This window comes from Geotrypetes seraphini, chromosome 16 (genome assembly GCF_902459505.1).
Source record: "Geotrypetes seraphini chromosome 16, aGeoSer1.1, whole genome shotgun sequence".
Lineage (NCBI taxonomy): Eukaryota > Metazoa > Chordata > Amphibia > Gymnophiona > Dermophiidae > Geotrypetes > Geotrypetes seraphini.
In genome coordinates this window covers 36219849-36232715 of record NC_047099.1, presented here as the reverse complement: position 1 = coordinate 36232715, position 12867 = coordinate 36219849, and the positions used below count along the sequence as shown (strand labels likewise).

At 44.2% G+C, this 12867-nt stretch overlaps 1 protein-coding gene across 2 annotated transcripts; it reads left to right on the top strand.

Moving 5' to 3' along the window:
* The first annotated feature begins 259 nt into the window (after positions 1 to 259).
* Positions 260 to 12326, top strand: PSMD4 (proteasome 26S subunit, non-ATPase 4). 2 transcript variants are annotated; one of them, XM_033925276.1, is made up of 10 exons: positions 260 to 417; positions 2831 to 2971; positions 5016 to 5130; positions 5300 to 5386; positions 5960 to 5995; positions 6681 to 6896; positions 7299 to 7407; positions 7675 to 7806; positions 8138 to 8205; positions 11763 to 12326. In XM_033925276.1, the coding sequence occupies exons 1-10, from the start codon at positions 392 to 394 to the stop codon at positions 11928 to 11930; spliced, it is 1098 nt and encodes a 365-aa protein (XP_033781167.1). In that variant the 5' UTR covers positions 260 to 391; the 3' UTR covers positions 11931 to 12326. The 2 variants fall into 2 exon arrangements, with proteins under 2 accessions (XP_033781167.1, XP_033781166.1); XM_033925275.1 differs by having other exon boundaries at positions 5960 to 6028.
* Positions 12327 to 12867: the final 541 nt, after the last annotated feature.

Sequence of the window (12867 nt, the reverse complement as noted above, 5' to 3'; positions counted from 1 at the left end):
CTGGACACTTCCATTCTGTCTTTTGCATGTTTGTGGTTTTGTTTCCTTCCAGGGAAAGAAGTAACACATAGAACAGATAAAATGCATCAAGTTGACTATGAGGAACTGGATTGGAAAGAACGAGGCAGGCGGTGCTTTTATTGCGTCTAAATCGAGGGGCGGGGGGAGGCGGCGCCCTTCAGCGGTTTCAACACGTCAGCGTGGGAGGCGGGACTTCCGTAAAAAAAAAAAGAAACCACCTCGCCCGGCTACTGGGCTTTGCGCCTGCGCAGCCGGAAGTGCGCGCACGCCGGGCTGCCATTGGTCGGCTGCCGTGCGAGCCAGTGAGAGAGGCGGACGCTGGAGCGTGCCGGAGCCGTTTGTTTTCTGTGTGTAACGAGCGACGCGCAAGATGGTGCTGGAGAGTACGATGGTGTGGTAAGGAGCGGAGCGGAGGGGGAGAGTACCGAGCCGGGGGGAGGGGAGGGGAGGGAGAGGCCTGGCCTGGCCTCCACGCTCGCCTTTTTCCCCTGAGTCACGCTGAAGCGTCAGTGGGGAGGGGGAGGGGTTGACAAAAGCACTAACGCCCTCTCAGTCCCTGCCCCCAAGGGCTGACACCATGGTCAGGGGAAAGAAGCGGGGACAAAGTGTGGAGGGACTCTCTCCTCTTATCAGGCAGCATTAGGGGGGGAAAAGATCTGGAGCAACGGCTTATGGGGAATTTAGGAGACGCCTTAAAAACGTATCTGTTCCAGAAGTACTTAGGTCAGGGGTGTCCAAGTCCCACCTCGAGGGCCACCATCCAGCCGGCTTTTCAGGATTTCCCCCATGAATATGCATGAGATCTATTTGCACGCGCTGCTTTCATTGTATGCTAATAGATCTCATGCATATTCATGGGGGAAATCCTGAAAACCCGGCCGGATGGCGGCCCTCGAGGACTGACTTTGACACAGCCTAACCTGAATAAACTAATCCAGGGGTGTCAAAGTCCCTCCTCGAGGGCCGCCATCCAGTCGGGTTTTCAAGATTTCCCCCATGAATATGCATGAGATCTATTTGCATGAGCTGCTTTCATGCATATTCATGGGGGAAATCCTGAAAACCCAGCCGGATGGCGGCCCTCGAGGACTGACTTTGACACAGCCTAACCTGAATAAACTAATCCAGGGGTGTCCAAGTCCCTCCTCGAGGGCCGCCATCCAGCCGGCTTTTCAGGATTTCCCCCATGAATATGCATGAGATCTATTTGCACACGCTGCTTTCATTGTATGCTAATAGATCTCATGCATATTCATGGGGGAAATCCTGAAAACCCGGCCGGATGGCGGCCCTCGAGGACTGACTTTGACACAGCCTAACCTGAATAAACTAATCCAGGGGTGTCAAAGTCCCTCCTCGAGGGCCGCCATCCAGCCGGGTTTTCAGGATTTCCTCATGAATATGCATGAGATCTATTTGCATGTGCTGCTTTCATGCATATTCATGGGGGAAATCCTGAAAACCCGGCCGGATGGCGGCCCTCGAGGACTGTCTTTGGCACAGCCTAACCTGAATAAACTAATCCAGGGGTGTCAAAGTCCCTCCTCGAGGGCGGCCATCCATCCGGGTTTTCAGGATTTCCCCTATGAATCTGCATGAGATCTATTTGCACGCACTGCTTTCATTGTATGCTAATAGATCTCATGCATATTCATGGAGGAAATCCTGAAAACCCGACTGGATTGCGGCCTTCGAGGAGGGACTTGGACACCCCTGACTTAGGTACTGATTTGCACAATCTGTCACGCAACAACTGATCTCTAGAGCTGTCAGTCACTAGTCTAACTTTGTTAGTTCTACTCAATTTGTAACATTCTTAATCATTGTAAACCGCATAGAACTTCACGGTCCTGCGGTATATAAACTGTCATTATTATTTATTTGTGTGTTTCCTACATGCCATTGATTTTGAGTTTATCGAAATAAAGGATTGTTCGTCTCAAGGTTGACATGTTCTGTCCCACTCCCCACTTCGTTTCCTCTCTGGCAGTTCTCACCACTTGTGTTCTTTGCATCATAACTCTGCTCAACTAACCCCATGAGGTTAGGTCAGTGTGCCTCCTGAGATTTCTGGTGTGCCATGGTACACTGGGGAGGAGGAGAAGCACAGGCACCAGCTGACTGTCTACAGGACATGGCGAGAGGCACGTCCTGTAGGCAATCAGTGGGTGCCAATACCTATCCTTTTCTCTGCCGCCCCCCCCCCCCCCTCCCAGCATCTCAGGGCACGCCTGGAGGGCCTTCACACACGCAGGGACATCAACATAATGATGTTACGCATGCATGTGATATCACTGCGCTATCTGTGCACTTCCAGGTGCCTCGAGCCATGGCTCCGACCTTTAGTGTGCCTCGGCTCGAGAAAGTTTGCGGAACACTGGGTTAGGTGGTTGTGGCTATAATCTGGTCAGCAGCTGCCTTTTTTTTGTTTTGACCTGGTATACAATCACACTTCTCAACCTGTTTTACAACAACTCTGTTCACCTAATGTTCCTGACTAGAGGATGACATGGGGACAAATTTCTCCCTGTCCCCGCGGGAACTAATTTTCCCATCCCAGCAAGTTCTTTTCCTGTCCCTGCCCCATTCCTGTAACCTCTGTCCTCATCTGCACAAGCCTCAAACACTTTAAAATCATAAGTGTTCGAGGCTTGTGCGGTTAAGGCAGAGCTTACAAGAATGGGGCAGGGGCAGTGACAAAACTCACGGGGACGGGATGGGGGAATTGAGTTTCTGCAGCGACGGGGGAAAATTTATCCCTGTGTCATTCTCTATCCCTGACCCTCTCTTGCTCTTTTTACGTTTTCAGTGTTGATAACAGTGAATATATGCGGAATGGGGACTTCTTGCCCACTCGCCTGCAGGCCCAGCAGGATGCTGTTAATATTGTGTGTCATTCGAAAACCCGCAGCAATCCCGAGAACAACGTAGGGCTCATCACACTTGCCAAGTAGGTCTTGTTATCTTACATATGTTTTTGCATTAGATACAGAGAGCACCAATTGAGAAGCAAGGGAAGGAAGTGTGATATTTAACCCTTTCAGGACCAAGGGACATATTTGCCCCATAACTTTAAAATCCTATAAATTTTGATTGGGATAGTCTACAGTTCTAAATTTGATATGTACGGATTCCATATGATACTGCCTTTATGTAAACAAACTGGTTCCGACATTCATTCATGAGCGTCGTTGCTAGATTGACGAGAAGATTCACTTGCCACACTGTCCATAAGCCAGAAGTGTGATTTTTTTAAATAAAAATAATGATATTTCACAAAAAAAATCAATTTTTTGGCATCTGCAAGCCCTTTTTACCATAAAAATGTCGTCAAAACCACAAAAATTGGCCTACGATCCTTATGGTCCTGAAAGGGTTAAGAGTGGGTAGCCCACTTGTGACTTAACAGATTTATTTGTTGGAGAAAATGAACACATTAGCAAGAAGTGGATAAGCATATGAGTTTGTCTATGACCGTCATATGTCTTCCTCTGCCAGCATGCCTCATTCTTTTCTTGGCACAGACTCTGCTGGATTGGATTTGAGCATATGTGAAAATTGGATAACCATTTCATTTTGGGGAAAAATCTCCTCTAAGAATCAAATTTTATAAAAGCCATGGGATTTACACCATGGATGTGATCTACAGTTAATTTTTTCAAGCAAAATGACTTTTTACAAAAGAAGAGAAAAAATTAGATGGGATAATCACAGGAATTTTATCTTGCTATTTAATTATAGATATCTACTTGTATTGAATGACTACCTTTGCATATTTGAATTTAGGTTTTCCTATCAATTTCAGGAAGTTCCTTTCTTACTATGATTTTGTTTTCATATTCTTTTTATATTGTACATTGTTGTGGTCTGTATAAGCAAAGCCGTACATCAAATTTTAATAAACATAAAAAGGTAATTTAAGAAAAGGAAATAATGAACACTTGAATAGGCCACAAATCTAATAACATGATTTAAAAAATATCAAAGTAGACAGTAAGTAAATCAACATACATTATGATGGAGAGCTGGTACTGTTGGTGGTGAAAAAGCCTGCTTGAGTGCAGAGGGAGAGGAATGGCTAGTAGGAAAAAGGAGGTATTGATGTCCCTGTATAAGACTCTGGTAAGACCTCATTTAGAATATTGTGTACAGTTCTGGAAACTGCACTTTCAAAAAGGATGGAGTCGGTTCAGAGGAAGGCTACTAAAATGGTTGAAGGTCTACGTCAGGTGTGGGAAACGAGGTTTTCAGGATTTCCCTAATGAATATGCACGAGAGATATTGGCTTACAATGGAGGTAGTGCATGCAGATAGATCTCTTGTATATTCATTGGGGAAATCCTGAAAACCCTACTGGATTTGTGGTTAATAAATTCAAATAAAAAATCAGTAAAAATGGGATCCTGAATCCAAGAAAACATTTTAAGTATCTAGTCTTGTTAGGATCATGTGCACAAGTTATCAGTAAGCTCGCTATTCTCACAGAGTCTGATCCTGAATCCGGATCTTTTCTAACTTGTTCCCTTGTTTCTTGCAACAACATACTGAGTTGAATTGTGTTCATGATTTGAGTCAAGAATGTAGAGCTACTCTATGGCTTTATTCAAGAAATGTTCACTTTATTGTTAACCGAGTCGAGCTCCTTTTGGTTGAAGACCCGGTCTAGTTTAGAAATACTGGGTGCTGCATAGGGTACTTATAGGCTAACTTGGAAACTTGTAGCTCTGTATCTCCTACTGGTAGAAATGCATAATTTAGCAGGTAAGGCCTAATTTGACCTTTCCTTTTCAGTGTGTATCAGGCGTTTCATGAATTTGATTAAATAAATAATGCTTTTCCTTCAGTACAAGAGTTGCTGGTCTTGCTCAGCTATCCTTTTTCTCTGACTGAAAGGCCTATCACAGGAGACCTTGCTCATACCACTTATTCAGGCTTGGTGATATTAACAAATTTGTATAGGGTGGCTGCTAATTAATGTTCTGTTTTCATTCTAGCAATTGTGAAGTACTGACCACACTGACCCCAGACACGGGTCGAATTCTTTCCAAGCTACATTCAGTCCAGCCAAAAGGGAAGATAACATTCTGTACAGGAATTCGCATTGCCCACGTAAGTGAAAACGTCTCCTATTTTTGTTTTTCAGTTATTATGTAACTTCATGGGATGTAGCCTTTCCTCTTTGTACTTTCTGAAAGAATCGATTTTGCGTTTACCCTTTCCACTTCAAAGGATTCTTCGCACTTGGGTTCTTAACCTCCTTGCTGTGTGCGTTTTTCAGTTGGCTTTGAAGCATCGCCAAGGCAAGAATCATAAGATGCGTATCATTGCTTTTGTGGGGAGCCCCATAGAAGATAATGAAAAGGACGTAAGTAGTAGTTTGAGTTATTTCTGTAGTGCTGTAGTATTTGTATTATTTTACAGCCCAAATGCTGGACTTCCCTGGATTTCAAAGTTTATAGTTTGAATTAAATTATGTATTGTAATATCCTGTGTAAGGGTTCTGCATAGACTTTAATGGCAAACTATGGTTGGCAATCTTTTTATAGCTTAATCAATTTGGTTAGAGGCTTTTGGGAAAACTCATACCCTTTTCAGTAGTTTCCTACTAATCTAATCTTCTATTTGTGCATTGTTCATACCTATACAGGCTCAAGGTGACTTTTAAGAGGGGAGAGGATGGGGAGGGAGGGAGAGAGTGGAGGGGAGAGAAAAGTGGGGGAGTGGAGGTTTGAGGGGAAGGGGAAAGGGGAGGCAAAGAGGAGAGGAAAGATGTTCTTAGTCCATGGAATTGCATGGAAAAGCAGAAACCATGCAACCCTGCTGTGTATGTTTACTTGTAAGCAGCTTAGGAAATTAGCAGATAAGTTTTTTAAATAAATAAATAGACACTTCCAAAGGACACCCTCCCCATCTCTCTCTCTCTTTTTTCTCTGCATAGCTTGTGAAATTGGCCAAGCGCCTGAAGAAAGAGAAGGTGAATGTAGACATTATCAATTTTGGAGAGGAGGTGAGTGGCTGGGCTATTTTCTGGAAATCTCACATCAGATGTTCTCCGGTTTCCATTGTCAGGGAACTGCTGCTTTCAGTCTGGCTTCATGCCAACCAGCAGTTGGGGCTTACAGCAGAATTCAGGGCCTGCAGTTGGGTTTTTGAATGCTTCTGATTCAAAGTTCCAAGCAAAACAGTTTGGCCAGTTCCCCCTTTTTTCATAAAGCTTCCTTTCTCAGAGTGCAGAAATGTTTACTGGTCTAGGAGGTGGAGAGTGATCGCACAGCTTCATGGGTCTGGGGGCCATAACACAGATAACCTTTATGTTTATTAAGATATTTATATACCGCCCTTCGCAAGACAATTAAGGTGGTTTTTACATTCGGGTACTCTTTAAATATTTTTTGCCTATCTGGTGGGCTCACAAATCTTCCTATGGTACATAGGGCAATGGAGAATTAAGTGACTAAGCCAGAGTCACAAGGAGCAACTCGGGGATCAAACCCTTAACCTCAGGGTGCTGAAGCAACAGTTCTAATCACTAGGCCGCTCCTGCACTCCAAATGGTACAGCTCAAGCATATTGCCTCCACAGCACAGCCTGATCCCTTCAGGCAGGAGGCTTAAGTCACAAGGTCAGTCCTCATATCCAGTTTTCTTTCCCCCCCCCAGGAGTCGAACACAGAGAAGCTGACGGCATTTATTAACACCTTGAATGGGAAGGAGGGAACAGGCTCACATCTGGTGACTGTGCCTCCAGGCCCCAGCCTAGCTGATGCCCTCATTAGCTCTCCCATCCTCGCAGGTGAGGGCGGAGCCATGCTTGGACTTGGGGCCAGTGATTTTGAATTTGGAGTGGACCCCAGCGCAGACCCGGAACTGGCTTTGGTAAGACAGAGACAGGCTTGATGGGAAAGCCGTTACAAGAAGAATGATGTCAGCTTTATCCTGAAATGAATGAGCACTACAAGGCCTCTCCCTTTACCCCCAGCCCTTGTCAGGCTGCATGCTGGAGTATTCCGAAGCAGTGGATACATTTACAGGCTTATCAAGATTAGAATTAAACAGGGAATATGAGAGAGTGTATGAAAAATGTCTTGATCAAGAGGGGATAAACATTTACACTTGAGATATAGAAAAGCCCCTCATACCTGCTAAGTTAATTATCAAAACCTGAAATGGGGGAATCTCTTAGACTGATCTGCAGTTCACAGCACCAGGTTCAGGCTGTACAGGAAGGACCTCAGGGCAAGCTCTACCAAACTGCAAGCTTTCTGTGGTTTATTCTAGGCGCTGCGGGTTTCAATGGAGGAGCAGAGACAAAGACAAGAAGAAGAGGCCAGACGAGCAGCTGCTGCTTCCGCGGCAGAGGCAGGGATTACATCCGCAGGGGGCGATGGTAAGACCACTTCCTTGATTCCTTTCTGGGAGCAGAAAGCACTCTGGATGGGTTCACATTCATCAGAGGGCAGCTAAAACTTGTAAGCCACAAGATTAATGCATGTTGCAGTGAGGCTGGTTGCCACAGCTTGGGAGAGTCAAATTTTGACCAAATTGTAACATTAGTGTGAAAGCGTTCTAATTATTGGAAGGCGCCAGGGAGGAACTGGTGGATCTGATGAGCAGTGAGCTCTTTTGGTTTCAGTACTCCCTCCTCTCAATTCAGATTCGGATGACGCTTTGTTGAAAATGACCATTGGCCAGCAGGAGTCTGGGAGGAGTGGCTTGCCGGACTTCAGTACTATGACTGAGGATGAGCAGATTGCTTATGCCATGCAGATGTCCCTGCAGGGAGCGGGTGAGTGCAGCTTGCGTTCTTGAGATGCTTCACTCCAAGGCCCCCTTTCTCTGTCTTCCTCCTTATGGCTTGTGGCAGTGCAGCCATTAGATTTTTTAAGTATTTGAGTAAAAGAAACGAGGCAATCTGTGCATGGAAAACCTTTTCCTAAATTCTGGCCCAGCGTGGTCAACATGAAGAACAAGCACCTGGATATCCTTCTTTCAGTCAGTGTCTGGTTCCCTCTTCAGCTGAGTACTTCCCTTGGTGCTTCCAGAGAAATCTGTGTGTGTACATGTTGAGTTGAACCAACTTGTTCTTGTTCCTTCTTCTTCCCTTGATACCTTTTCAGAATTTGGACAGGCCGAATCTGCAGACCTCGACAGTGGTGCTGCCATGGACACTTCTGAACCCAGCAAGGTAAAACATAAATCCCACTGTGTAGAAAGTGTTGAAATCTTGTGTCTCAGGCACTCTCCCCTGCTCACCAGTTAGCGAGGCTCACTGGAAGGACTTGTCCAGACTAGCAAACTGTACTGCTGCTCCTTCAGGTTTCATTTATCACTATCTTTTCTGCTAAATCCAGCAGCCAGAAAGTATCCCGCTTGACCCACTGACCGTCTCGTTTTCACTGTTTCACATTAGCAAGCAGGGGCCTTACACTCTAGTTGTCAAAATGGGCAGACTAAATAGACAGTATGGTCTTTATCTGCCATCACCTCCTATATGTACAAGAAGAGGAAGAGATGTAGAGGTTAGTAGTTGTTGTGGATGAAAACATAGAAACAAGATGGCAGAAAAAGCAAAATGGCCCATCCAGTATGCCCACCCACAGCATCCACTATTTCCTCTCCCTAAGAGATCCCACATGCCTGTCCCACACTTTCTTGAATTCAGACAGTCTTTGTCTCCACCATCTCTCCTGGGGGACTATTCCACGCATCTACCACCCTTTCTGTAAAAAAGTATTTCCGAATATTACTCCTGAGCGTATCTATCACCTCTTAACTTCATCTTATGCACTTTCATTCTGGAGCTTCCTTTCAAATAAGAGACTCGCCTCATGCGCATTTATGCCACGTAGGTATTTAAAACGTCTCTTGTATCTCCCCTCTCCCGCCTTTCCTCAAAGGAATACATATTGAGAACTTTAAGTCTGTCCCCATACGCCTTATCACGAAGACCATGCACCATTTTAGTAGCCTTCCTCTGGACCGACTCCATCCGTTCAATATATAAGTTGTGGTCTCCAGAATTGTACACAGTATTCTAAATGAGGTTCAGCAGAGTCTTATACAGGGACATCAATACTTCTTTTTCCTACTGGCCATTCCTTTCCCTATGCAATCTAGCATCCTTCTAGCTTTTGCCATCGCCTTTTCAACCTGTTTGGCCACCTGGATAGGCCATATGGTCTCTCTGTTTGCCTTTGTTTCTATGTCGTTGCTCTGGTCCATTAAAAGGAAATATGTTCAGAGCTATAGACATTGAAAAATTAACTTCTTCTTTTTTTTTTTTTTTTTAATTCTTTATTCATTTTAAAACTTTCATCAAGTGTACAAAAATTATAACAAATAAAATAAATTTAAGCACTTGTACATCTTATCATTATATCTTATAGTTATAAATATAGCCCTCCCCCTCCCATCCTGAAATCCCTCTAGTTATTTTTATTTTTCATATAATGGAAACCCACCCCCCACCCAACCCAAATTAACTTCAACCAAAGGATGGGTAGGGCGGGATTGTGTGGCTGTTGTATCCGTCTGTCCACTGAGAACACCTGTTGCAGGTGTGCAACTTTCACTTTCTCCACGAGCAAGCAGGATAGACAACAGCCACACATATGGAGATTCCCAAGCTGACGGTTGCTGAATCCTGACTAGGAGCAACCTTGATACATAAGGAGGAGGAGGCAGGTTGAAGTTCATTTAATGACTTCTGAGGTCAATACTTGATAAAGAAGTAGCATGGCCCTGGTGATCAATATAATAATGACGGATAAATGTATGAGGGGAAGATGGCTGCCCTAAAAATAGCTATTAAAGATACAGGATGGAGATATGTGAGGGAAACTGCAGTAATTCTGATGTACGAGTAAGATTTTGAGGTTCAGGAGAAATAGAATAAGAAGCGTAGCTAAATAATATACAGTCTGCTAACCAATCTGAAAAACATTTTGGGTAGACACTAGTTGCCTAGGTTCGTTAGAGGCCATTAACAGGAACAACCCATTTGGGTAATGGGTTTTCCTGAGGTAAATTTGGAGGTCTTTCAGAGTCATAATTTTCTGAGGGTGGACCACCTTTTTCTGTTGGTACCTCCCTCAATATGCCAGCTAGAGATTTTGGCATCCAAGTGGACTATGGAATTGGGCCAAGGAGATTAGTCCTGTTTTTGTAAGAGAATGTTTTCATAATATTACTTGGGGAGGCTAGAAATGCAAGCTTTTAAATCACACTTCATATCACTAGGATTAGGGGTGTAAGAGGGCAGGGTCTATGGACTACTGAGGAGTGTGTGAAATGCAAATGTATGAGGGGATCCTTCTTGCACTTGCTTATTGAGTGCCCGATCTTGAGTGACTACTGGAATGGGATATTAGACTTCCTAGTAGAAATATTGCATTAGCCGATACAATGGTCCTGTCTGGTGCTTGTGTTGGGTCATGTTGGCGACCTACTAGACCAGGGGATTTCTAGAGACCAATGGCAATTTATCTACTTGGCCCTCCTCATATGAATAGATGATGACCCCCCCTCCCCCCGGGGCTGCTTGTGTGGAAAACCTCTATGAAAGAGCTAGCCCTTTGGGAGATGCAGGGGATTCAGAGGGACACATCAGTGGTCACTAAGCAGGTTTATAGATCCTTATGGAGCTCGGTCATGGCATCCACGTAACTGATTGAGGGGATTTTTTCTGTGGATTTCTATAGTAATGTGATTTCTGAAATTTGATGTTTTAGCTATTCGATCATAGGGTATTCCCTCTGTGATTATCACTGCCTTTTCTAGTATGCTTTTTGTGGTGGTTATATGATGGCGTCGCGGTCTGGTCAGGCATTTATAAGTACCTGAACTTTGACTTAATTTGATATTGATTGTATGCACATGCCTCTGGCTTGCTGGTTGTGGTTTTTCTTTACTGTCCCACCTTTCATTGCTGCTTTGTATTGCCCTTATGTTCATTTGGTTCAATAAAAATATTTTCAAACCAAAAAAAGAAAAAGGACGGTAGGGGTCAATACACAGTCTGATAATGTGGTCTCTTATGTAACCTAACTCTGTACATATGAGATGACCTTCCAGGATCTGGGGTCAGTGAAAGGATCATGCTGCTCTACTGCTTTTAGTAGTACATGGTCAACTAGGCTTATTCTTGTTTGGTATGTGTGGAGGGGAGGGCAGAGTTTGTTTATCCGAAATGCAACAAGCTTATGACTAATGGATGGAACTCCTGAATCTCTATAAGATGTTGCCTTTCTTACTCCCTGGCTTAAATGAAAAGCGATGCGTACCACTATGTAGACAGCTCCCATTTTGCTTCCAATTTGAGAAGATCAAAAAAAAAGAAAGGTGATAATGTAAAGCTTGAATTCCCTTCTGCACACAGCCTTGGTCCTAGCATATCTCTAAGAGAGAGGAGGGGATAGTAGATCGGGCATGATTAGGCAGACTACATAGGCCACATGGTCTTTCTTCCTTTATTTTGCTCTGGTTTTATGCTTGTCTAAGATCTGTTTATTGGATTTGTCATTTCATGTGTAGTTTTTGCATACCTGTTTCTGAGTACAGGATTTCAGAACAGTGATCTATAAACTTAACCTAGTGTCGCTGACCTGCAGAGAGCAGAGCTCTAGACAGCATTCCCATCTGTGATCTAAATTGTGCATTAGGAACTGCCCCCATATACCATGGCTGAAGACTGCTCCTCAGCTGTGTAGCAGGAATGACCTTGCTTTGCCCTTGACTTTTCAGGAAGAAGATGATTATGATGTCATGCAGGATCCTGAGTTCTTGCAGAGTGTGCTGGAGAATCTGCCAGGGGTGGACCCCAACAATGAAGCAATCCGTAATGCCATGGGCTCCCTGGCCTCACAGACATCAAAGGAGAAGAAAGACAAAAAGGAGCAGGAGAAGAAGTGAGGCCTCCTGCACACTCTGACCCTGGGGTCTAGACTCTGCAGTGCATGTTTCAGTCCACATTGCCTCGATGTTGGCAAGGGTTAGAAAGGATTTTTGGGGGGCGTAATAGTTAATAAAAATGTTCTATAAAGAATGCAGTATTGCCATGTATATGTATTAAAGACTGTATTCTGATTTGTCTTTGAAAAGTACTGTATAGCTAAAGTTTAATCTGTAGAGAGTGGGGCCTAGTGCCTTGTGTGGCCAGCAGATGAGTTGAAGGTGTGTCCCAGCACTGGAGTGAATGTGTGTTGCATCTTTGCGAGGGATAGCCTGAAGGAATCACTGATGTAGCATCTGTGGCATCTCAGCCAGGAACTGGTGTCTGCACTATTGCAAATAAACCATGAAACTCTATGCATCTGTTGTGCCTTGTTTGAGAGTGCAGGATCTGTAGTAAGGGTACATTAAGCTGTGCTGATCGCCATCAACGGTGGGGGTGAGGATGCAAGTGCTATGGCAGAGCCGTGAGATATGCTATTGTGGTTTTAAATTCAATACAGTATAATCTCGTTATAGCGGACTTCAAGGGACCTGGAAAAACAGTCCAGTATATCCAGAGTTGCATTTTTTAAAAACTTTATTTAAGTCAACTTGAAATAACGTACAATCGATGAACAACAGTCACTGCACAAGCATATCGGCAACATCAAGAACAAAACTCAGCAAAACATTGGTATGGCACAAAACGATTGCAAAACCAGAACACTGGAAAGAAAAATACTCTGTCATTTTCTTCTGGGCTGCATTTTGATATTATATCACCGGCACGCCACACGCCTTGTAGGCGGAGACCGCATGTCCGTTATAGCCGAAGAAAACTACAGCTAAAAGCGGCGCTGGGGACCAAATTGGTTGTCCGTTATATCTGCGAGTCCTCTATATGCGATGATTTTCT